General features: G+C 44.4%; 1 protein-coding gene across 2 annotated transcripts; it reads right to left on the reverse strand.

Moving 5' to 3' along the window:
* Positions 1–7,055: 7,055 nt before the first annotated feature.
* On the reverse strand, positions 7,056–25,977 carry tmem102 (transmembrane protein 102). 2 transcript variants are annotated; one of them, XM_019263427.2, is made up of 6 exons: positions 25,451–25,977; positions 23,803–24,006; positions 12,556–12,891; positions 10,997–11,190; positions 10,556–10,768; positions 7,056–10,404 (listed from the first exon to the last, which is right to left on the reverse strand). In XM_019263427.2, the coding sequence occupies exons 2-6, from the start codon at positions 24,002–24,004 to the stop codon at positions 9,805–9,807; spliced, it is 1,545 nt and encodes a 514-aa protein (XP_019118972.1). In that variant the 5' UTR covers positions 24,005–24,006; positions 25,451–25,977; the 3' UTR covers positions 7,056–9,804. The 2 variants fall into 2 exon arrangements, with proteins under 2 accessions (XP_019118972.1, XP_027143712.1); XM_027287911.1 differs by lacking the exon at positions 25,451–25,977 and adding an exon at positions 24,221–25,317.
* Between the last annotated feature and the right edge of the window lie 399 nt (positions 25,978–26,376).

Raw genomic sequence — 26,376 nt, forward strand, 5'->3', positions numbered from 1 at the left:
TTGTTTTGTTTTTTTCCTCTCTCCTGAGTCTTGAGATGAGAAAACTTGAGGCTGGAGGCTTTTCTTTTTTTCTGGCCAAGCCACAAAGTCAACAGTATCGACTGTAGTGTCAAAAATCAATGAGCACAAAAATCATTTTGGCATCCCTGCTTCAGGTTAGAGCCAAACATATGGTGCCTCATTTGTATAAGGCATTGATACCTTACACAATGGAGGAGATTAGTTTTAGCTTAACACACACGTACTAGGTGAAACTGTGACCCAGTGATATTTAAGAGCGTTAAATCAGAGCTGCATGCTCCGATGTGGCACAACATTGGCTGACGCCCCAGGTGTCCGAAAGAATTTAAACCAGAGCTGACCTTTGATAGGAGCTGTAGCTTCCTGGCTGTGATTCCTGTCCAAATGTTGTTGATCGTCTGTATTAGCTGTGCCCTTCGTCCACACTGTAAGCAACAGAAAAAGCCATTCACAGGTATTGCAATTATTGCAACTCTGAATAAGGTCACACTTTTATCATCCAAATAAATGTAAAGAGGTTAAGGCTAGAATATCATACTAAGATTTAGACATGGATTTGGATAGGGTGTAGTGGGAGCTCACAGACATACATTTCAAAAGGAATTTAGAATTGTTCTTTTATGATTATATGTGTAGCCAGGTGAACATAGCATAGATTTTTTTGCCCTGTTTAGATAGTTATGTGTGTTAGTCAGTGACAGTATAAAGAGCCTGAGTGACGTCAGCTGTAAGTTTCTGAAGCGCTGTTTTGAAACTGAAAATATGTGATACTGGACAGCGCCATGTTGGCTGTCCTGTTTCTTGACTCTGAAAGATAAATGCACAGGGTGTTGCCACCCTGCTGCTCTGTGTACTTTGTTAGCAAGTAAGTAACTTGTAGATATGACAGTGCTGCCATGTTCAGTGGAACAGATTTCGAAGTAGGTTATTGTTCAGATAAACTACAGAGACAATGGACCTGGATGTAAAACACCTTTAAGGTGGAGATTCAGCATTTTTTGTCATGTCCTACAAATTTGGACCTTTGGAACTTTTTAGCTCAGATTCAAGCTGGAAGTAGGTTAACAATCACTTGGACCCAAACTCTTTTTCTAAGTTATGATGCAGAAATTAGTTTGAAGGCTTTCTTGTGCATCAAATGATCATTGTAGCTCTGAACTATCAGACCTGTTTCATCTCTGCTGCTTCACCCCCGTCATCACCATAATGCCAGCAGTGTAAGTCTCTTTTTTTAAATGTGTCTTCATGGATTTATATTTCTAGCAAAACTTGCAGATCTGGGGGGACAACATTTTCCACAAGTACAGCAATTAAGGTGAAGTTTACTTAAGCAAGCTATGTTTTAGGGTGATTTTAGAACAGCTGTGCCATTGCAAACCTAAAAACGTGCTGGAGAATACATAGTAGATACAAAACACTAGCTACACAAGCGGTTACATGGTCGAAAGAGTGCGTTAATCAGGAATTTTACAACAGCTTTAATGTGCGTCAGTCGATGTGAACTGCGAACTATCAGCTTAATGATGTGGGATTTACAGTCAGCTATGACGGGCGCCGTTATAAGGACGTGTGGTTTTGCAGCTCAGGGCCAGCTGAAGCCGGACAAGGGTAAAAAGGTGGGGAGACACCCGCAATGTGTGATCTGCATGCTGAGATAGATGCATAGCTCTCTCCTGGTTGTCCTCCCTTTTCTCTCCCCCTCCAAACTCTTAATACACGTGATTCCGTAATGGAGATTAATGCACACTGGCACGGGAACAAGTTTAACACACACACACACACAGGGTAGGATGGCGAGAGAGGCAGAGTGAATATAAAACAATAGAGTGTGTGTTGAGGTGTGTCCTAGACGGGAAGAAACGAGGACAGAGATGAACGACAGATTGGATTCAGATACAGGAAGTGCTGCATTGACCAGCCACCAGAAACTAACAGGGATTACACCACTGTGCCTCACATGCACACACACACACACCTACAGATTGTGTGTGAACTCCATCAGGTAAGTGAGGCGGTAAGGAGGTTGCCTGGCTTGCCTGCTTAAACGCTTCTAGGTCGAGGTTATGGGTTTATGATAGCTCCGCTGAGCATTGTTTTGGGATTCTTTTTTTTTTTTTTTCCCTGACTCGGGGCACGAACACACACACACACACACGATGGCAGAGAGACACACACCTCTTCATTTATGCAGGATGTAACTAGGATGACAGGATGAGCTTACAATGGCCCACTGGCACTGACTACTGTTACGGCTGTGTGTGTCAGGTGAACACATGTCCCCGTTAAGCCCCAGTTTCTCGGTGACAGACAGCGCAGCGCTATAGCGTTACAGCCTGGCCTCATTCACACAACTTCATACCAACAAACACACACAAAGTGGCAAGGCTGCCTGAGGGCTGAGGTTACGATGGCCTATTTATGAGGGAGAATTGGTCACAATTACTAGAGAGAAAGAGAGAGAGAGATACACTGATGAGGACACATGCAGGTAGGATGAGGACACGTGAATGCAATGGAGAAAGCAGTACAGATACATTTTTCTGGAGGTTGAATTTGATATATAAATGTAAAAACATATGTAGTATGTAGTTCCATTTCTAACTTTAGTTATAGGTTGCAGTTCTTAAGAAGTCCACCTCGTGTATTACTACTGTGATGTCACCTCATGGTTGGTGGACAACCGTTTTGAAAGCTTGAGTTTGGTGTCAGATTCTTGTTTCATACTTGTTTCATTTTTAGTTTGACAGTCTGATCTGAGTTCCGTGAGCCTGGCGCTGGACGGACTCGATCAAGGTAGCCACACCGTAACGCATACCCTGTTCTATCACATATTGTACAATACAAACTGCCCCCTACTCGCCATTAAGAGGTTTCAGACACTTGCATGTTGGCTTCCCTTGATTGTCACGGAAGCTGATTGCGTAGGTCCTCTTTTTGCAGATCACTTTTCCAAAACAGCTCTGACCCGTCGAGCTCCACTAGACCTCGGAAGGTGTGCTGTGGTATCTGTGACCAAGGTGTTCGCAACAGACCCTTTAAGTCCTGCAAGTTGCGAGGTGGAGCCTTCATGAACTCAGACTGCAGCTGCTCAATTGGATTGAGATTTTCTAACCCCAATCCTTCTTTGGACCACATTTGATAGGTGATGACCACTGCAGAACATAAAAACTCCACAAGAGCTGCAGTTTTGGAGATGCTCTTATCCAGTCGGCTAGACATCCGAAATTTGGCCTTTGTCAGAGTTGGTCAAATCCTTAAGCCTAAATGCTAACACAGGCTAACATGCTCAAAATGATAACATTGGTGTAGTTTGGCATTAAGTTTACCACGTCCACCATCCTAAATTAAGCCGTAAACAAAAAGGAAAGTCAACGGTATTGCAAGGATTTGGTAAATAAATCAGATAATGGCACAAAATAAAAGAGTTAAACCTGCAATCGTTTCTTTTTTGGCCTCATTGGTGCAGTTGACACATCATAATTTGGCAAACTTATTAGGAAAAAGCTCATTTGCACAGTTTAGAAGTTATTGAATATCTGGCTTTTTAGCTGTTAAATGCTCCCCTAAGTTCAACAGCCAGCTGCTAACTGTGTGTATTTCTGCTGCTTGGTGCTGAGCAGGTTGTGCACAGTGTCTTTTTACTTATTTTTCGCAGCCTGTCCAGTCACTAAAGAGACTCATTTACATCAGTATTTAGCATAAAATGTTCAGGAAATGGATAGTATTTAAAAAAAAAACACTCGCGGAGAGTTTGAGAAGAAAAATACAGGCAGGTTCAAGTTTAAACCGGGGTTAATATGAGGGCTGTGAGACGGTACATATTTAATCTTCTCGCTCACTCGCGAGGTCACATCTGTAACTCACACAATCCAGTGAATTCCTCGCTTCATAATCCGCTTAATAGACAGCAACAGATTGCAGCTGTCAGTGCGTGCATGTGGTTCTGGGGTATTAATAAAAAATGATATGATGTGTGTTTGTGCCAAAAACATCTGTGCCATCATCACATAACTGATGACAGACAATGGCTGAATATTTCTAAATGTCAGGGATCGTCTGGGGACACACAGAAATATGATGTTATGTCCTGAGCATATGCACAGGTTTTGATTACTAGTTAATGAAAGATTAAACTTAGAAAGGACTTTAATTGTTGCAACGTGTAGATTTGTCCAAGGTTCTTGAAAGAACTTTCAGAATGACACTTTTAGTAGTTCATCTTTGTAAACGGCTGTCTGTGTGGACATGGTAAATGTATTATTTAGTATTTTAACCTCTTGAATTACTATGCAAAAAGCAGAAACAACATGCCTGTTTTATAGAATATGAAGAAGCAATGAACGTGGCTCATCCCAAAGGACAGGCAGGTTCAGGTACAAAGATACACACCACAACATTACGACCTCGACCCGTCAAGTATGGATTCTACTCGACCTCTGAAGGTGTGCTGTGGTTTCTGTTACCAAGGCGTTAGCAGCAGATCCTTTAAGTCCTATAAGGTGCGAGGTGGAGCCTCCATGGATTGGACTTGTTGGTCCGGCATATCCCACAGATGCTCGATTGGATTGAGATCTGCTTCTCCTTTCTTAGACGACTTTTAACAGACACTGACCACTGCAGACCGAGAACACCCCACAAAGAGTTGCAGTTCTGTTGAGATACTGTGACCCAGTCTGTCAAAGACGCTCAAATCCTTACATGTGTAAACGTTTGCTGCTTCTAACACACGTATTCTCAAACTGTGGTATGTGTACCACTGCTGTTTTTCATTTCATGTCCTAGTGAGTGTGAATGATTATCTATGTGCCCTGGCGACTTGAACTGGAGACTTGTCCAGGTCGTACCCCACCTCTCGCCCTAAGTCAGCTGGGATTGGCTCCAGCCCCCCCTGTGACTCTGATGGGGATAAGCGGTTACATAAAACGCAGATCAACCTGCTACGTAGTCACAATCATTCAGGTTGCGCCCAGGTTAGCTCACATGAAGGCTTTTTGCAGCTGAATCAATAACACTTTTTAAGTAATAGATGCAGCTTTGCATCTTTTAGAGTGCCACAGTGTACGGAGTCCTGTAATATACTAGAAGTGAAAGAAACCGTTATGTAATATTTTATCAGGGGAGAGTGTCCATGTAGCTCATCAGCAAGAATCTGTGCTGCTTAAGCATAAAATGTAAATTCTGACCATGATCTTTGGTCTGCCCACGAACAATGGAAGAGAGAATTCACTGACTCATACCAATAACGCGTTACATTATGATTATTCTGTTTTGTGCTGCATACTGACCCTATGAGCGGGATAAATGAGATTTATCTGAGTGGTGGTGTAGAGATAAAAGTTTGGTCCCCAAAATAACCGAGAATACAGAATTTCCTGTATAATCTTTCATTCTGCTCGACTGTCTTAGTGGCAGTAAAAGCAAGTCGTGCACTAACATTCGCTGAGTCTGTGCTTTGGTAATGACAGCATGTGTGTGTGTGTGTGTGTGTGTGTTCTGTCGGGCCTGGAGCATCCCTCTCACTCTCCTAACACAGTGTGACAGAGCAGAACCAGACTCACAGGTGAAGCGGCCCTGAGCGCAAACACTGTGTTAGAGCGCTCTCTGTTGGACTGAGCAGGTGTTGCAGCTCAGATGAAATCCTGAAGGTGAAACCGTACAGGCAACAAAAAAAATAAACATACAGCACGCATCGTCAATGTGATTTGAAATGTAGAGATTTATTTCATGCTAAAGCTTGATCCATATAAACTGCCAGAAATTAACAGTAATAAATACAGCAAATCAGTCGTGATATCATCATACAGAGAAAATAATTTGCACTTGTTTATTTTTTTTTAAAAAAAGAAAAGAAAAAAGAAGTAGTCATAAAACAGATATGAAATTCAATTTCTCAAACTGTGGAGTGGTTCGGTACAGATTTTTATCTCGGCGCTCGAGCACGGAGCAGACAGAGTACATCTGTTCAGATAAGGGTGAGAAATTAGATTTGATGTGTTCGCGAGTAGGGGACAGATTCCAGAGATATGCTGGATACATTCATTGTTTTTGGTCAGACGTTTATCCACGGGAGTCGTATGAATCTTTCAGAAGTTTCAGCACAAACAAAACAAGCAAACAACAAAAAGAAAAAAAATAAACAGCAGTGAGGAGCACAGAGCGGAGATTTGGGATCTGTGTTCGCCGTGCAATCCCACCGGACAGCAGACTGCGATTTCCTCCGCCCACTACAGTAAATCTACACTGGAGTACAATTAGAGCAAGCGTGGTAAACCTTTCCACACGGGGCTGGATTGCATATCTAGAAACTGACACTATTGTAAAAACACAGGTTTGTTTTTCTCCACAAAGATTTCGTGTGTACAATTCAGGACAAACATTGATTGTTTCCAGTGTCTAGTAATCTCTAACTAGGCCCGTTAAGGTACAAAGTGACACGCTTTACACTTCCAACACTCTCAGCGAGCAGTGAGAGAGTACCTTTACATTAAACTACATTTCCCAATAAATAAACGCTGCGTTTTCTTTGTGACTGTTCGGAACTTTCTGAGCTCGTCTTGGATAAAAAAGTGCTGAAAACACACACCGACGCAGCTGAATATGCACCTTTCACTTAGACATTCTGTACCACCCCGACAACGCGCTTTGGTTTCCTCAGCTCACACACACACACACACACACACACACCATCATCAGTACAGACGGATGCTGTAAAACATTCATTCAGTAGTAAGCACGACATTTGTAGTCTTATAGAACAGATATACATACGCCAGTGTGAAGCGAAAAACAATCCACGAGCAGCTTAAATCTCACCGCGATGATGATCATGATATTTACGTAAACTTGTAACCGATCGTGTGCTTGTAGCCTTTTGTACCCTGCCTGTCCACTAACATTGAAAGCAGCATTTTAGTGCTTCAGCTTATCCGTCACACTTCGAAGTGTTCAGTCTCAAATTCATGAAAACAAACTAACATGGAAGGTGGAGTGTTAATGCTTGTCAGGTTAAACTTCCGCTGCACCGTTTTCTACCTGTGCTGTGCGGCTCGTGATCAAATTAGTGTCAATAAGTTTGGACTTTTACCAAGTTTTAGGAGGTTTGGACCTTCAGGTACTAAAAGAAAAGAAAGATGCCAACCCGATGTGAGGAAATCTAGATGAAAGGAGGGTGGAAGATGGAATAAAAGGAACGTTAGAGCCGTAAGAGAGAGAAAAAAACAAAAAGACTGAAACCAGCAGAGGAAAAAAAACAACAAATTAGGCAGAGAAAGACGGCGACAGTTCCAGAGAGAGGCGGCTGTCCACGCCTCACAAGACCCATCTTCCCTCTTCTAAAAACACCAGAGGCAGGACAGTCCTCCCTCCCTTTACCATCCATCCTCTATTGATCCCTCGCCCCCCCTCGGGCGGACGGACTCCCCGTCTGGTGAGAAACGATAGGGCCCGGTGACTAACACGCACCCACTGAGGGTGTAATTCAATGGGCAGCATCTGGGTGTCTGTCTGTGTCCTGCTGCGTGGTTCGTCTCTTGATGAACACACCACATACACACACACACACACAAAGCTCATTAAAAAAGACCAACCAAGCAGAGGAGACGGGGGACAATTATCAGAATCAGTCAAGTCAGAACCGGCCTCCAAAAAAAAAGAAGAAATCGAATGAGAGACACGCACAACTGTAAGTTTCTTCAAGGAAAAGTTAATAGACGAGCTTACATGATGCAACAGGACGTGCTGGGCCCGTGGTGAAGTACCTCGATGTAGTCGGTGGTAGATAAATAACCTAAGTCCTGACATCACCTGTCTTTTTCTTACTTGATCAATACGGTGAATCCTCACATCTCCACACACTGGGTTATATTTTCTAAATCCCTTATAAAGGGTCTATCTTAACACTCCAAACAGCAGGGACAAAATGTCTGCTCAGACAGGAAACCTCATGAAGTTTCAAGGACTTATGAGCTGCAACAAAGACTATATCTTACATTAAGAGAACCACAGTATTACAAAGTAATGAACCACTTCATTTCACATCCTCGTCAGTCTAGACAAAAGTTCTGGTCACATCACAAAGTGCAACAGGGAAATGAGCCTACGTCTGTGTGTAAAATATGTTCATCTAGAAGCTTGGCGACGCAGTGAAACTGAAAATGTTCAAGAACCCAAAGTGACTAACAGCCTAAACCTCAAATATATTCAATTTATGATCATATATGGCAAGAAAAGCATCAAATTATCTGAATTTGGGAGGTAAAATAAATAAATAAATTGAATTTATTCTAAATAAAGGTTTGAAACGAGGGTGGTTGGTAGCTCTGGTAGTGATAACTCACAGGACACGTTGATAAACTGTGACTGCCGAGCTAACCGCTAAAATGCTAGCCAACTGGGACATGCTAGCACTAGTCATTCAGCTTAATTCCATGTTTTCTGTACGTGGCTGTTTACTCCCCCTCACATGTTGTTCTCCAGATATTTCCATTCAATGAACAGAAGAGGGAGAAATAAACTAAACAAAAAAACACATAGCTAACTCATTAGCCTGGGTGCTAACTGGAAAATAAGTTCACTCAGTACTTTGAAGCCATTTTTGTACCGTCAACTGCCATCTCATAACTTCACAACCCAGAGCTTGTGAAGCAGTTTAAACTCCCTCAGAGGTTCTATAAACTTTGACGGTGCAACGCCACTAGATATCTAATAGCTTCCTCCATTTTGGACTTCTCTTTTTACGTGCCGCGACGATTCCATTGGAATTCATTGACTCTGACGCAAATGCTTTAACTTCTGGTGCGACCAGACCTTCAGGAGGAGAAACGGTGACTTGACATTCTGACCACGACTCATCAAGTTGGACCATAATTTGATGTTTAGGGATATGTAAGACTGATGCAATATTTCTCTCCGCTAAACCGCTCAACTGCAGTTCTTTGGTACACCCCGTTACCACTCTTAATGAAATGTACGCGTCCGCTGATAAATAGCTGAAGACCTTAAAAGTGAATCATATATATATAAAAAAGGAGAAGTGTTATGAATACCTGAGAGATTTTTTTTTTTTTTAAACGAAAAACGTGACATAGATGGAGGCGTTGGGATCAGAAAAAAAAGAAGAAAAAGAAGAGGGCTAAAAAAACGTAATTGACAGAGAAAAGAGATTCTCGGTTCTCCTCACAACATTACATTCAGTTACATCAGCCACACCTTGTTTTTCTTTTCTAATTCCGCCATCGCGCTCTCATCTGAAATAAAAAGCGGAGAAATGCAGCAATCACGGAGCTTTTCTCCCTCTGTCTTTAGAAGTGTAAGTAACATGTGAAAACCCTTAGGCGTACACACACACACGCACACACACTGTTGATTTCCACTGGACTTATTTCACACATCTAAAGCCGTCTTTGTAGCCCTGGCTGATAAGTCTCGTTAAGGCCAGCTCATTAGGAGAGGGGCGGTCTCCGTGGAAACAGTTCTGTGACATCAGGTCTGTTGTGCGACGGTCCGCCAAATTGGACGTCATTTGTCAGTAGTAGGACATTGTGTGTTTTTTGGTTTAAAGAGTCGGTGGAGCAGCAAGGCTTTGTTGCATTGTTCAGCCTCAGGATGGTGAACAGGACAGGAGGAGTGTGTTCAGTTCCAGGCCTCCGGTGTTACGAAGAAAAACACCAGCCTGATTTTCAGTCCCCGTTCCCTCTGATGTGACGTCTCAGAGCATTTTTTCAGAGTGTGTTTGTGAGCCTGACACACACACTTTCCACGCGTCTTCTCTGCAGCATGTCTGCATCAGTAGAACTTGTCGTCGATGCGGAAGTGCGGCCTGGTGACATCGTCTGGGTTGAGGAAGACGGATATGGATTTCCCAGGGTTCTCAGTGACCAGCTGCTGCAGCCGCTGCGCCAACTTGTCATCCGAAGGCGAGATGATGCCGTTGGCCGGGTGGTGCCCGGGGGAGCCGTGGCCGTTGGTGCTACCGGTTAGCTCCTTCTTCAGCTGGCCCGCCTGCTGGGCTTGGTCCAGAGCCGCACGGAGGTGCTCGCTGGGATCAGAGCGCACGTGGGCGAGTTTCCTCGCGACGAGCAGTGCCTGGCTGTCTGTCAGGTGCTCCAACATGTTGCACTGTGGCAGGAAGTAATTTGGGCAGTTTTTACCCAGGATGCAATGCGCCAGATCATCTAGGAGACCCAGGAGGAGGCGACCGGGGGTGTCGGCGTCAGTGCTGGACAGGTAGGCGCCAGGGAGTCGGTCACAGGCCCAGAAAAGAAGGGTGCGCAGGTGATAGAGGCTGAGGCCTGCACGTGGACGGGCCAGGATACGGGACAGCACGGCTTTGGCTGCTTGGAAAGCCTGAGCCATCGGGTACGGGATGCACTTCTTCAACTGAACCTGTTTAGAAGAGAAACAAACTTAACACGAATATTCAGTAGCCAGAAAACTGGCACAGAAACAAAACCAGATGGAAACGTTGTTTAAGGCTAACACAAGGTGTCACCAAGCATGACACCGAAACAAAAGTTCCATTAACAATCCCCCTCACCTCGCTGCGTGAGAATGCCAGCCTCCACTCCCTGTCGGGCCGACCACCCAGCGGAGAGCAGCAGGGCAGCAGATAGAAGCCAGATATGGCCTCCTCCTCTGTGATTTTACCGTCCCAGAAGTGGTTGGCGGTCAGCCAGCCTTGGGCCACAGCAGGCCAACCCCGAAACGACACCACAGGCAGCAGGTCGTACAACACCCGGCTGGAGCCCGCCTGCATGGAGGACAGTGCCGGAATGTTAGAACAGCATCTGTCCTGAATTTTTATTCCTCTTACAAACATTGTTTAATGTTTGGTTACAATCTGTGTCACTCCACGAAAACAAGCATTTATAGAGTCTGACTCAATAGATAGAGGCACCCTGTGGATATTTTGACCTCTAGTTGCACTATGTTGCTACACAGATGTAAACAATGCTCCATTTAAAAATCCAATATGTACCTGGAGGATGATAGTGGTAAGAGGTCCATTCCTCTCCAGTCTATCCGGGGTCGGAATGCCTCTCTGGGGGCTGCGCCTCAGCTCCTCCACAGCCTCGCTCACCACCCCCCAGAACCAGTCTATCACCAGGCTGGGAGAGAAGTAACACCCATCCAGAGACTGAGGAGAGCCCAGAGAGGGGATAGAGCCTTTACCTGAGCAAGGAGAGAGAGGGGGGAGATGAATGCTGGCTTTCTGCATAAAGACCAGATTTACCAAACTCACCAGGCAATGAAAATAACAGCAGGGAGATTGTTATTTTGTAAACCAGAGAGCACACATTCACGGCTGACGTCCAGCAGGTGGAGCCTGATGGGACCTGAGAGGGTTGCTGTTCCATTCCTGACGCACTTGTTTATTTTTACTCGAGCTGCTTCACTCTCTCGCCTGGTACAATACAATAGTTTTACACACAATCCAGAATTCCAAAACAAAACAAAAAAAATCAATAACATCTATTTATTGCACCAGTGTTTTAATGAAAACAGATCCACACAGCACGAAGCACCTCAGACATCAAATTATAAAAATATGCCATTGATTTTTTCAAAGCTGGATTTGAGCCTTTTTTTTATGTTTTGGTTCAAACTTGAACAAAAATCTGTCAGTGTTGGTATTTGTTTGATAATTTAGCCCTGTGTGCAACGTTCGATCAATAATTCTAAAACTCCCGAAGGAACAATCATTTTGAAATGTCTGTGATTTCCAGTTTACTTTTCCATAATCGTTAAATGTGAGAGAGCTGATCCCTTCAAACTTTTTGTGACTGTCTTAGGGCCTGTTGCAGTCCCAAATCAAACCTTTGGGTACCTTATGCAGAATTCAAATCTGATCTGAACTCATGTCACGTTACTGGTGCGATACTGTCAACGCTATCACTCCATCCTGCCTCCAGTAAATCCAGCAACCAAAGATTCTGCTGGAAATGTTATGATACGTCCACGAAATAAACCGAATGCGTTTCCCAAATAGCTGAAAATTAAAGAGATCCATATCAATAAACGTCATTACTTTTTCTCATCTTGGCAGTTTCACACTCGCCAGCACTGCGACAGATTGATGTCGCGGTGCAATCTGGAAGCCGCTGTGTAATCTTGAACTTTTTTTTCCCCCCCCTTTTCGATTGTGGAGTTATACTCATAAATGTTTCAGCGTGTATTTTCCCGGGGAAGGCATTTTCTCGTTTCACCTATCTGAGGAAGTCATAAGAGCGGAGGCCCTCTGCCACAGCTTTGGGCGGGCAAAATTGCATCACAACATCATGCATCAAATCATCTCAGTGAAACATGAACAAAATTCAATCAGCTCCCATTCCTTCCACTCTGCACCGCTACAGTATCTTCATTGTTGTCTATTCCACTCCTGCTCTCTCTCTTCACTTAGCTCTTCATCTTTCTCTTACACTTGTTTACCCATCCTCCCTCCTCTGCAGCCTTTTCTTACATTCCATCCACGTTCCCTTCTTTCCTGTGCAGTTCTTCCTCTGCCTTTGCAGTGATTATCACACTTTTCCTACTCACCCATCTCCCCTTCCTCCTCCTCATCCTCAGCGGGAAGTCCATTCTCCTCCTGGCAGCAGATATTCCAGCGGGACAGGATGTTGGAGTCGCAGAGGCGTAGGCTGAGCCACGAGTGGCATGGCGGGGAGTGCCTCATGTCCAGGGTGACGGGTTGGTTGCGGTCATGGAGCTTGAGGGCAGGCACCAGCAGGGTGAAGTCCAGGTCAAAGTCCGCCCCTTTGGCGTAGTCACCCAGGTCTTCAGGGTTTAGGTCCAAGACTCCTTCCCGGGCTCCACCTGACAGCAGCAGGTACTCATTGGCCACCGGGAGGCGCTGGTCTACCTTCTGGACTAAGCCTGGAAAACATGTTGAGAAAGATGCACACACATTAAAGTGCGTTTCATATTCAGACACACGGAGAAAAAACTAAAAACAGACAGAAAACGGCAGTCAGTGGGTGAAATTTTTGGCTCGGTTTGTTTTGAGAAGGTGTTGCATATATTTATGAGTCGATATTGACACAGGAAGGAGTGTGAAACGAGCAGCCTCAGCTGACCACTAAACACTATTCCATGTGTGCTCAGCCAAGCCCTTCATTTTGTCTTGCATAAACGATGTACTCTCTACACTTTGCTCCTGTTAGAGATCAGCAGGAAACGACTTAAAGGATAATTCTGGTTTGGTTAGTTAATTGCCGAGGTCTGGGAACACGGCAATATCACTAAAAGGAAGTCTAGTGGGGCCAGAAATATGAGCAATCGGACGATCATCTTATTATGTTCTTGTTAGATTTTAGGCCCGACTGCACCATCATTTTCCTGAGTGCTAAAAAGCATTCCTCACTCCCCTTTCTGGACAGTTTAGGAGAGAAACTCGAGCCTCCAAATCCCTTTATGGCTACTTAGCTCTGTAGTAAACTTCCCAGGCTTTGGGCCCACGGGAGTCGCAGTACTGGAGTCAAATAAATTACGTTTTTTACCAGCTTCAAAGAGCGACCGAGAAAGGTTTGATCATACAGACAAACCTGCGCTGACTGTTACTGTACTTATGACAGGTCAAAGGTAAAGCATGAACACTTGCAAAGCCTCCGCAGCAAGAGATTGTGAGAGCTTGAGCCAAAGTGTTGATCCCCTGCAGGGCAGTTAAGTGGCTGCAGAAAGCTGAAACGGGGGCATCAGACCAAGCCGGCAGGCCATGGCTGGGGGCACAAAGCTCCTAACATGATTCCTGTGATCCAATTACATGGACACACAAGCATAGTGACATGTTTTCATGTCGAGGCATGTGAAAAAATAAGAATGCCCGATCAAGAAAGTGTTTGGGAACTAAAAGTAATAAAACTATGGTCTGACTGAGGAGAGCATCACACCCACAGAATCCCACGTGCTACAGTTCATCAAAAAGTGTGAAACAGTTTAATGGAATATAAAAAATAGGTGGGAAATAGGAGGAAAAACATCCAGAGAGTGCAAATGAAAGAGCGCTTAAAGTGGGAGTCAAAGTCAAATGTGCTGACGAGCCTCTCTCCGGTGCTTTGCTCTGAAACAAAATGAAAGTGGCTCGTTTGACGCCAGCACCGGGGGAGCAAAAAGAGTATGTGACGGCTCATCTTCGGATGTTCATATTTCTCCACAGAATCAGATCATCTCCCTCCCTGAGCTCCATTCATCTCATGCAGCTCGGTCTTTAACCAGACCGCTAAAGTTCCTCGGGATCCTCAGCCTCTGAACTCTTTCATGACATCTGCACGAGTTCCCTCAAGGCATGAAACATTCAAATGTGTTCCACTTGGTGCAAGTGTTACTAATTTTGAGCACATACCTCAGTTGAGATCAGAATTGGTATGTAGAAGATTAGTTTGTGTGCTGTTAATCATGATGGGGTGTAACAGAGGATGGAGTGGCAACTTGTGATGATAGGCTCTATGTTTTTTTGAAATATTCGGAACATAGAGGCTTGTTCGGACTGTACACAGCTCAGCAGGAAGCTCAGCAGATTTTACATCTCAAGAGACTTCCCACTCTTCTCTGAATGTTTTTCACAGAGAAAAATCACTAAATCATGTTATGTTTGGAGGTATGACCACAGCATTGTTCACATCTTTTTCAGTTCTCCATTAATGAACCTATATATAGTTTTCAGTGTTTTGCGGGTTAGGTTTATTGATTATCGCGTTGACTCTCCCTGTGCTGTTGGACGACTCACACGGTAAAGAGCCAAAGGTAATGCACAGGTCATCAAAATCAACACACCGAGTGCACCAGTCACCACATTCCCCTCACTGTGAAGAGAAAGAGTGGGGAAGAGAAGAAGAGAAGAGGGGGAAAATACGGTGTATTAAATCCTTGGCGTTGTTGTACAAAACATGGTTGTTAAGTATTCTTAGTAGAGATTTGCTTTGGGAGGTTCAGGTTGAACCGTTGGGTGTTTGGGTCCAGGTGGTAAAGATGGTTTTGGAACCACAGAGGTAAACATGGGGTAGGAAGTTGTAGAAATCGTTGCAGAAGATCTAAACGGTTATGGTAAGACAAGGGGTTCAAGTGGTTAGGGACGGGGAAGACGCATGTCTGAAGTAAGGCATTGGATCAGAGATGAGGGTTCAAGTGGTTAGGGTTAGGCAATGGCTCGGGATGGTTGGGGTTAGGGTTGATAACAGAGAAAGTTACGTTTTTGTTTGGTGAAAGAACCCCTACATCCCCAAGATATTTTTGGCCTTTTTCAAGCTTTTTATGTATAGATACAGCTGAAGAGTGACAGGAATGTGGGGAGAGAGATGGGGGGAATAATGTGCAGCAAAGGGCTGCAGGTCGGATTCCAACCCTGGGCCGCTGCAGAAAGGACTGAGCCTTTGTACGTGGGGTGGCTGCTCTACCAACTGAGCTAAACAACCCCCCCGACAAATCTACAGTCTTTAACAGCCAAGTTTACAGCAGGCTTAGAACGTTTCATTGTAATGTGATTACAGACAGCCTACCTCGATTGCTCCAAGTCAAGATTTCTTCTTCAAGTCAGCCATGTCTACACCAGATCTAAAATTCAGCCGACATGCTCTGATATTGTCTGGGAAAGCGTTTCACTTCCTTGCTGTCTTTACTAAATAAAGATGTCTGAATAAACTTTGCAGACCAAACTTTCATGTCATGGTCTCTTCAGCACATTCCAAGCTTGAGGCTTACTTATCTAATCTCTCCTCTGTTCTGAGGTGAGTGTTTGGTCATGCCACTTGCGAATCAAATTATGACTAATCAATGATCAGAATTTGAAAAGAGGAGGAGAAAGAGAAGAGCAAGACTGGACATGCGGATCAAAGAGAACAGTGTCAGAGGCAGGAACAGATCAGACGGCAGCTAAAGGGCATCGAGTTTGAAGCTGCAACTCCTCTGATTTGTTTGGTTTTTATCTGCCACTGATAAATTGGGTCAAATGGGCGAGGAGGAGGAGGAAAGGGGTGATGAAAAAAGAGAATAAAGAGCATCTTATCTCTCCGGCAGGGGCCTCGGTTCGAGATGGGAGCACTGAAGAAAAACTGTATCAATTAGCGAGGCTTCTTCAGTCTCCACGCTGGCTGCGGGAAGTTTGACGTTGTTCCAAGGGACACAATCTACTTTTTAATCCAAACTCTCAAATCGACAGTCGCACGCCGCTTTACTGGGCGTCCGCCAGCAATGAGGCGCACGCGCAGGGACGATGCCTGTAGACACACACAGGCTGAGAATAGAGCTGGAATGGAGACAGTCTGGGCTGGTTTCACAGCCACGGATTAAAACTAATCCTCAAAGAAATGTCTTTGAATGTAGATTTCCATTAGAGGGAAGTTTCCTGATAAGAGCTATTTTCAGATGAGACCCAAATCCATGTGCGTGAATTGACTATTGGATGGTTATGGGTTACTCCATCAGTCGCAGAGTATGGTGGATTAATTCCACTCACCTACACCTTCCTACCCGAAATCAGAGAAGGTTTTAAACTTCCATCCAGCTACAGCAAAGTCACAAGTCAAACTTTAAAGGTTACAATTCATGTCTGTGCTGAAATCAGGGAGTCTTTGAAATGACCCCCCTCTGGAGATGGAAAAAAAAAAAATGTAATATCTGATTTTAACATCAATAAGTCATCACAACTTTAATCCGGAGAGATAACTATGATTGCTGTAAACAAACAGCAGGAGGATCTGCTGCCTTTACTGCAAGAAATGTACAGGACTTTCACAGGTCATGAAAAATAAACAGTAATTCTGTTTCTGTTTTCATACTTCTTACTGCTATCATGCATTTTCAGTGTGGACAAAGGATGCTGCAAGCTATTTGGTAGATAAGGCAAGGGAGGATAGGTTAAAAACTGGCTTTTTGACAAAGAAGTCTGTGCCCAGTCTCAAAGTATGAAAACATATAGAATGAAAAGATTATTTAAAAACTAATTTACCAGGATTTCAAAATCAATACATCATTTGTCTGCACAAGAGTTCCATTCGGTCACCTGTCTTGGGAGTTTAACAATGCTGTCTCTGTGCATCACTGTGCCGTTCCACACTGATGTATTGAACTGCATCAATACAGCGTGGCGCCGTGTATCAAACAAGCTGTCTGACTGCGATTTGCTTCGTTTTTATCACAACGCTTTTAAGGTTTAACAAAGGTATAGATATTGCACGCCTAAACTGCATACAAACTATATGATACCCTCATGGGGGCATTCACGCATGCCGGCTTTCAAAATGAAGCTACAGTGACACTGCTGAGAAATCCCCCTGGAGCGGAGCAGCGGCATCATGGGAAAGACGTCCTTTCTCATCACAGTGGGAGCAGAGAGAAAATATTCTGCCATACACCTCCAGTTTGATAGAGTCCCAAAATAGCTCTGTAAATCTCTCTGGAAAATGGGATTCCTCTAAATAAGCCAATACCTTCTATATACTGCTGCTGGAGAGACCGGGTGAGGAGGGGGGGTGGTGGTGGTGGTGGTCTGAAACTGGGGCTGTGTTCAAACAACTAGGCTACACTAACAACTAAGATGTAAGCAAAGCTAGAGGTCACGTTGTTTTGCATTTATTTTTTACATTTATGTGTCTGCAGACAGTTGATCGTACCCTTGACACTTGCTGCTAAATGTGCATGAGACTTTTATGAAGCAGATGAGCTGTGCCTTCATTCATAATGTGTCTTTATCCACTTGTAACAGCTACAGTGCTGAAAGAGTGAAGGTTGTAGAACAGAGGAAAAGAAACACACACGTGGCGACGGCTGACATTTAACCTTTTACCACCCACTGCTCGGCCTCCAGGACACTACCAGTACAACTCTGACTGGCTGCTAGAGGTGAGACTTGTTGTAAAACAGTCATAAAGAGTTAAATGAATGATTTAACACTGGAGAAGTACATTTGTTCGCTTACTTACTGGGAGTTACATGAAAACATCAATCCCACTCTCATATCTCTGTGTTACATATGAAGCTACAATCGGCAGTCAGTTAGCTTAGCTCAGTATGAAGACTGGGAACATGGGGAAGTAGCTCGCCTGACTCAATGTAGAAAGCAAAAAAAGAAAATCTGATTACCAGCTCCTCAAAAGTGCACACATTAAGCTATTAATAAGTTATATTTCATTTGTTTAATATGTACAAAAAAATAGTTTAAATATATATGATATCCAGAATCTCATCTAACTTTCGCTCGACAGAAAATAAAGTGTTGAACAACGGTTTATTTCAAGGGTCGAACAATTCAAGTTGTCCAATTTTTATTTTAGACGAACCACCCTGAAAAGACTGTATCCCTGGTGCATCATCTAGCTAAATGTTGTCTTGGTGGTCCCTCAATGCCTTCTTATGAACTGTGTTTACAAAAGTCTGAACATGTTTCAATTAAATTCCTGCGACAAAAGTCACCCGAACATGGTTCAAGAGAAGAAAGAACTTTCATTTTAAACGTACATGAACGATGTTGAGAGCTTATCTACCGAGTAGCTCAGGACAAAGGTTCGTCTCACACATCTTCTACCTCTGTGTGACCTCTCTGTCGTTTTAGACAATAAAACTGGAAAACAGCCGCAGAGCACTCCATAACAATAATCTTAAAAAGCAGCCTCATCCCCAAAAGGAGCAATTCAGTCCATTACAGACGTCTCCTGCCTGCTATAGTCTCAACCGGATGTTATCAGTGCTGTTCAACTGACACTTCTCGCAGCCTCACCTCGCACGCTAATAGCAGGATTAATCCCAGAAACCCTGTGCTGCTGAAAGGTGAGCCATTCCGCCTGCTCGCTGTTTATGAATTCATATCGAGGCAGGAGATTACCTCAAAAATAGGCCTTTTTGGAGAGGGGGGAAGGAGAAGCTCCAATTTAATCTGATCGGGGAAAGGGCACTGAGCTAGGTGTGTGTTAAATACAACAAACAGAGCTCAGAGTGATGGCAGGCGTAGTGTGTCTAAACCTCCTGCAGAGAGAGACAGATAGACAGACAGAAGGCAGGAAGCCGTCAAGAGTCTTCCAGCTCTTCGCTGCTGCTTTGATGCCGGCTACGCCGCGATACCACGTCCCGTTAAATGACAGGCAATTATCACTGAAAGAGGAAGGTGTCACTGCAGGTTTACTTTTACATTTTAGGGCAGCCTGGTCGTCTGAGAAACCATGTGAAACTGATCCCGACCTTTAAGAGTCCCATTAGGAGATGAATCACGTCTCAAATTGGGGTGCTCACCTGGAAGAGTGTGAGTCCTATGCACCACGGCGGCTCGGGTGCTGCATGTCGCCCCGTCTATTAGTAAAAATGTTGCTATTTGAAGAAAGAATTCAGAGATGAAATGATTAGAAAGGAAGTCTGCGCCCTTCAACATACATCATGTAAGAAGGTTTTTATGAGCTGAAACATGTCGGTGTGAGAATGGCGAGGTGTGTGCGGCAAACATTCAGTCTTTATGTAAGGCAGCTAAAGTCTGTACGGAAGATACTGTTATCAGCTGACAGCTGCAACCCAAACAATTCTTCCCTCCCTCCCTCCTCGCCCCAGGAATACTTGAAGTGTGATTATGAAAGAGCGAAAATCAGAATGTCAGCCTCGGTTATTAAATTGAGCAGCGTGGCAGAAAATGTCATGCAATGTCAAAACACTTCATAGCGAACATGCCGCGTTCCTTAAGTCCTATTTAATTAGACACCATGAAATAGACTTAATGGAAGGCGTGACGTGTGTCTGTGGCCACTGTTTAAATCACACAGTTTGTTGGTTGATCTGTCACAGAGCCAGGTTGTCAATTAGCATGGGCTAAATGGTGTTTTGCGTTGCTTTCCACTGATGCGCCAGTTTTCAAACAATTAAGATTTAACGCTGCTAAAGTGCTGAAACAAAAGTTGTCAGCGAGCGACAACAAGCGTCATTTATTCCAGGCGTCTCATCTGTGCTGCTTGGCACTGGTGTGTCTACACCGATGAAAACCGAACAAAGCCTCCGCTAATCAAATGCAAATATTTCATTCGTTTACTGTTGCTGGTGCCACCGATCGGGCTGCGGCTGCCACATGAAGACAGGCCGTCAAATCCGAGATGGCATTAAGAAAGAATTAGTCAGCCAGAGCGGCCTCCAATGACGCAGCAGAGGCGGCAACCAGCTGCGAGTCAGTCACACGAGTCGACCGGCGTTAATGGGCTGCAGTGCGAGGTCGGCCAGCCACCGTGCCTATTACAGCAGGCCGGCAGCTAGCCTGGCTAAGTGAGCTGCTCTCCCCAAGGGGGGTTGTAAAGTCAGTCACCACTCTGATGGTTATGGAGGGATTTCTGTTTGTCCGCCCCCAAAATAAAATATATGAAAGTGTGTGCAGCCTGAGAGAAGTTAGAACGTGTGGGAGGAGAAATTTAGTGCCATATAAACACATATTTATATATTAAAGCCTGCAGCGCACAGAGAAAACTCTGCCCCGCTCTGACTTCAGACTTTTTTTTTTCTTTTGAAGGATTACAACGAAACAAAGCTCTGCAGGAAGTTTGTGTGTGTTTGCCTAATGAAATATACATAAACACCACAACATGTCGAAGCAGCTGTAGCTTTAAAAAGACCTCTGCACCGCTGCACTGTTTCATATCAGTCTATTTTTACATTAATGTGATGAAGAGCATTGCTTTTCCAGCTGTTTGTTCAATATGTATTGTGTGATGCAAGATTGTATCCATACAGCTGAGACCTTTTAGGCAGGCAGACGTTTTTCTATGGCAAATTTGACCTCTAATGGCACTGTGATGATTTTTGTTGGAGGTCTTGTAGTTTGTAATTATCACAAAGACAGCAGAAAGTTTGGAATCTCTCTTCAAATTTAGTCCTTTTGAGCCACAACAATTGCAGAATGATCTCTGGTGACACTGATAAATACGCAGGCCCTCGTGCAACATCACTCATACCCACACACACACGCGCACACACACGTGAACACACACAGGTGTTCGGTCTGGTTTTGTTTTTCATTTTTCATCACAGCTCAAGGTGAACTTCGGACTCCTGCCTCTCCCCAGACTTGGAGGAGACACTCTCAGGTGCTGATCACCATCTAAACGCCTCCACTTATCACCGTTCGAACCCAAATGCGCATCGGGCTAAGTGGACTAAGTGTGAAGAATAGCGGAAAACAAACAGGTTGATAGAAAGAAGTCCTAAACAAGAAGGCGAGGAGTGGAGGTCTCTGTGCGCTCTTTACAGAACAACCAGAGCTCTTTATAAACTTGAATGAAAAGAATCTTGCAGACATCACGACTGAGAAACTTTCAGATCTGAAAAGATGGGTTTCGGTCTGGGCCTTAGCACCAGATCCACTCCTTCACCGGCAGCTTTTGGATTTATGCCTTCATCACACTTTTGGTTTTTCAAAAGGATATATACAGTAGCCCCCACCACCCTTGCCTGAAGGCAAACCACTGTGTTTACTCAAACGGAGGGTAAATAAGAGCCTCTTCTTGGATCTGTCAGGCGGTGGGAGCGCTTGTGCGAGTGTGCCAGTTTAATCTCTTTTCTTTTTTCACTTTTTTTTCCTGACAGTCTGCAAAAGGCCCAGTGGGGTTCCCTCTGCAGCTCGAACTTTAGAAAAGCCTTGCAAAAAAAAAGCTAATCGCATTCAGCATCCATCCACACACGCACGTGGCGCACACCTATGCAGCTAAGACGAGGCTCCTTCCACCGGGCCGGCATGCAGGAACAAGGGCCCCCCTCCATCAAAAGGATATTTGCTTTTCAGTGCTTCCTTTTTTCCGCTGCAGGGCCCGGCTCCTAATGCAGCTACCGCCACGTACTTAGCTTTATATTGCTCGGATCCAAACGCAAACCCGTCTGTTCCGTCTGTTGAAAGTGCCAAACTTTTCTTTTTCTTTCTATTTTTCGCCTTCCTTTTCACAGTCAGAGCTGTCACAGCGGGCGGTGAGGCACAGTGTATAAAAAAAAATAAAAAAAACATACCAGCAAACCATTGGTGATTATGCCGGAGAGAGCAGCCTAAAAATTGAAAAAAGGTACAGGGAGATTTTCAACCAAGAGTGAGAAAGAAAGAGAGAGAGAGAGAGAGAGAGAGAGAGAGAGAGAGAGGGTGTGGGAGCAGAGGAAGAGGAAAGACTTTAGAAAAATCTAATCCGAACACTGGAAAAGACAGAGGATCTGAAAAAGAAAGTTGAAAGTTTACGCAGAAAAAGGGAATTTGTATCACAATGAAATGAGGAAAAAACAGGCCTGGGTGCCATTGTGAGTTGGGTTATTTCTTCCTGGGTGCAGTGGCCTGTTTGATGAAGCTATTTTGAAATCTCCAGGAGCTGTCTGTCAGCCGGCATAACGCGACTAATTTGACAGGAACGGTAAAAACTGTGTGTAATGATTTTCCCTGTGCTGAGCGGAGCGCAGACCTCGTGTCAGACTCACAGAGGTGAGGGCGAGCGAGGCGCTCAAAAAGACACAGGCTGGACTCTGAAGACGACGACCAGACATGCTGCGTTTCCAAAGAACATGGACAGGGTGATGGTTACGCGAGAGGATGGCAGGGGGACAGCAGGGAGGGGGGAGAGTGCCACCTATTGGACAAACAAACAAACTTCACTCTTTACCTACAGCTGACAATAAACAAAACATTTGAGACAGCTTAGCAAACTCTCAGCAGTTCAGGTAGGTTACGAGCTTGAATAACGCACAGTGAATACTTTATTCATATACTAGGTATATGTTGTTTAGAACCACATTTGCATGTGTAAGATGCCAAACGTGGAAGTTTCAAGTCATTACATCTCCTCTCATGTCGTGTAGAAAACCAGCTGTGTGGTAATGTATCTGTCAGGGGATTAAATTGAAGATATTTTACCTGGTCCATCATTTCAAAGCAGGCTGCAAGTCTATAGCGGTGATCACGTTCGTCACGCGCGCTTCCTCGCAACCTGAGTCATAGAACGGGTCTGCAAAAGAGAGCCGTGTCTCAATCCTGTCTGAAAGGATCACACGGCCTTTGTGCTCTTCGCCTAAATTGAATTTGGCGTCACATTTTCTGCAGACGCCGCTGCAGAGAAAAATGAAAAGTATCGCTTTAAGAATGAGATGCAAAGCGGCACGTGAGGCCGTCTCCAGAGAAGTCAACACAGGACCGTTAGCATTTAAGTAAAGACTTAGGGCACTGAGTGAAGTTCCTCTCAAACTGCAACCACATTTGATCTCACAGAGAGGAGGATATTCACTGAAAAACAGCATCAGTCCTGCTTTAAATGTACCGTGAGTGCAGGCACAGCTCCCCTGCATGTTAAGGCATGTTCAGTATCAAAACTGCTCAGGCTGTGATTGTTCTTTGCAGCTTCTACGATTAGGTGAGAATGTGTCTGAGAGTGTGTGAGCGCTTGAGTGTAGAGCAGGGCGTTCCTGCTTTAAGTGACTCGGCCTTGGGTAAATAAAGGGGGGGAAAGAATAAAGGGGGTAAAGGATAAGCAGTAGTTTCATCTGTGTTGAGAAAAAACATGTTGCAGAGTCATACGGCAGCCGGCACACTCGCAGAAACACACACGCAAGACGGCGTCATCCGTGCATGCAGTGATACGCTCATATCTTCCGCCAAGTATATTAATAGTTAATTTAACTCCAGGCAATAAATAATTGCTCCCCCAGAGGCTTCTACTTACATTAAAATTACATTTCTATTAAAATTATGATGAAAAAATATTACATAGCCTAACCTACTGTTACCATCCAATATCTAAAATACACCGTAACATATTCCTGCACATCTGCCACGGCTGGTGATTTTGATTCTAACCCCACACGTACCTAGCATGTTGAAGATAAAGTCCTTGGCAGTGTGGACCTCTAAGGCGGTCTGGTCTCCGAACTCTCCCTGTTCCAGCACCACCAGCTCGGACACCTGGGACGACAGCTGGTCCAGGGTGGCCCCCGACCGGAAGTCCACCTCTGACAGTTTCTTGGCGGGGGCTGGGGAGCGCGGCGCCACCGCACTCATCAGGGACTCCATCTCTACAAACCACCACACGGCACACGGGGGGGGGGGAGAAAGAGGACAGAAAAATCATTGTGGGGAGTCTCCGGATCACAACATCACAACCGTTTTCACAAATAACACGTAATGAGGGATGGATTATGCCGCCGCGGTTCCAATTATAAGCAGCGCACAACAACAAAAAGCACAGGGTTACATTTGACCTGTTTACAGAGCTGTGATAATGCTCGCCTTGTTTGCAGCGGCCTCGTGCGAATCAGGGGACTTGTTGCGGGCTAATTCTGGAGGGAACATATGATATCAGGGAGCGAGGAACATGAAAATTTAATAGCAGAAAACGTGACGCCGATGTGGTAGCAATTACAGCTCTGAGCATTCAACCTGAAGCTATGAAATACTTATAAGACTGAAAGACCAAAAATGAAATACATGGTGAAGGGCATGCGTTATGTTGTTATAAGACATATAACATCCATAAAAACTGTGTACAGCTAAACACCTGACTTCTAATTTACATATTAATCAAAAATTATTATTTATAAATGTGCAGCTTAGCAGCCCAGTTTGTCTCATTTAGTCAGTGTTATTTTGACACTTTAAATCAGCTTTTCATCTAAAATAAACCTGCAAACCTTACAGGTTGTTAAATAAAACTTAAGTACCCGTCTTTATAGACATCTCATCTATCCTGTCGTGTCCTAGAGGTTACGTGTCTTTTAAAAAAACGAGTTTAAAATGTGTTTTAGGGAATATTTTTTGCACTCCAGCTCCGGAGTCTCTGAGGATTTAGCTTTAAGTCCGTTAGTGCTGCCGTATAATGTTAAATACATAAAAAAAAGACGTGTGACTTATGTGTTTTCATGCCTAAACAGTTCGTGTTAAACAGTGTCTCCTCGGAGGAACTCGCCCATAAACTCGCCATGTAAACAAAGTTCAGTGGACGGGAGGACAACATGGCCTCTGCCCCTTCAACCCGGGTCAATTAGCTGCTAAAGCTAACAGCCGAGCTAATTAGCCAGCCTTGCCACTTCACATTAATTAAGTTAATTTGTAATAGATAAACAAATGAGCCGCCCCGGCTGCTTTTGGTAGACTCGTGTGCCCGCTGTGGCGCCGTGTTAGCGGACTATTTTAGAGAGTTGCGGTGACGGGGGGGTCGGCGTCGTGCCTCCGACAAGTCAGCTAATTTATTTTATTAGCTCAAATACTAGCTTTAAGAAATTAGCATGCTAGCTAACACGACAGGTGTGGACAGCGGAGACCAAAGACACACACACACACAGACACACACAGACACACACACATATTCACACCATTAAAAAAAATCTATAGATACACACACACACACACACACACACACACACATGCATGCACTCGGTCCCGTTAGCTTTCGAGTCGCGGACCCAGCAGTGAGATCATTAGCTTCATCAGGCTAAAGCAGCCGCGTACAAACACACACACCCTTTTCACACAGTGATGCGAGCCGCTCTCTTCGCTATCTTCTACGTTTACTGTTATTGTGATCCCTGTGCTTCAATCCGCCTTCCTTAGCTGTCATTTCCAACAGGTCCCAGGCGCCACCACCTTCCCCCTGGCAACACCGTCCCAGAAATCATGGTCCTTCTCTGAGGATCCAGGGATTAGTGGTATGTGTTGGCACGCACACGCCCCACATTACAGGACTACAGACGGATTTGTGAGGTCAGGTTTATGATTAAAAAAAAAATAAAAATGTGTGCCCGTGTCCTCGCAAAGAAGATAAAGGCTGTGCTACGGGTTTAGAAAGTAGTAGTAGCAGGGCAGGGCGGTTTCACGACTGCACACAGCCCAGCCAGTGTTTTCATGCATGTGAGCCTGTCCTCTGTAAGTCCAGCAGCACAGCAGAGGTGTCCTTGCACCAGTGGAGCAGGGTGCTGCATGTGTGGAGGTGGATACTGATTCTACACCCTCTCTCCCCTTGTCGATCTGCTGATGGATGCCTGTGGTTAGAGGTGGCTACATGCACTGGACTGATGTAGTATAGTATGATAATGATAATAATGGTATTACACAGTGATGTAGTTAAATGTGTTCAGTTAAGGGGCAACTTCTAACTTTGAGAGCGGATCAGTGTGAGGTTCAACAGAGGTCATATAACTAGAATTATTAGTAGCATCACATATGGTTTTTGTATAATGTCTGGGGATTGTTATTAGCCAGCTGGAAGAGGGCAGATGGTGTTGGTGGTTGGAGATGTTGCATAATCTAAATTACATTACACATGGCTTTTGTAATGATGCTGTGAATGACTAAATATGAAACTTTAAAGGTCATGGATAACATTTTCACATTTTAGTAGTCACTCATCACTGTCGGCATCAAAATTAAACCTGATGCATAACTCTTCT

The sequence above is a fragment of the Larimichthys crocea genome, chromosome XIV (assembly GCF_000972845.2).
Source record: "Larimichthys crocea isolate SSNF chromosome XIV, L_crocea_2.0, whole genome shotgun sequence".
In the NCBI taxonomy this organism is placed as follows: Eukaryota; Metazoa; Chordata; class Actinopteri; family Sciaenidae; genus Larimichthys; species Larimichthys crocea.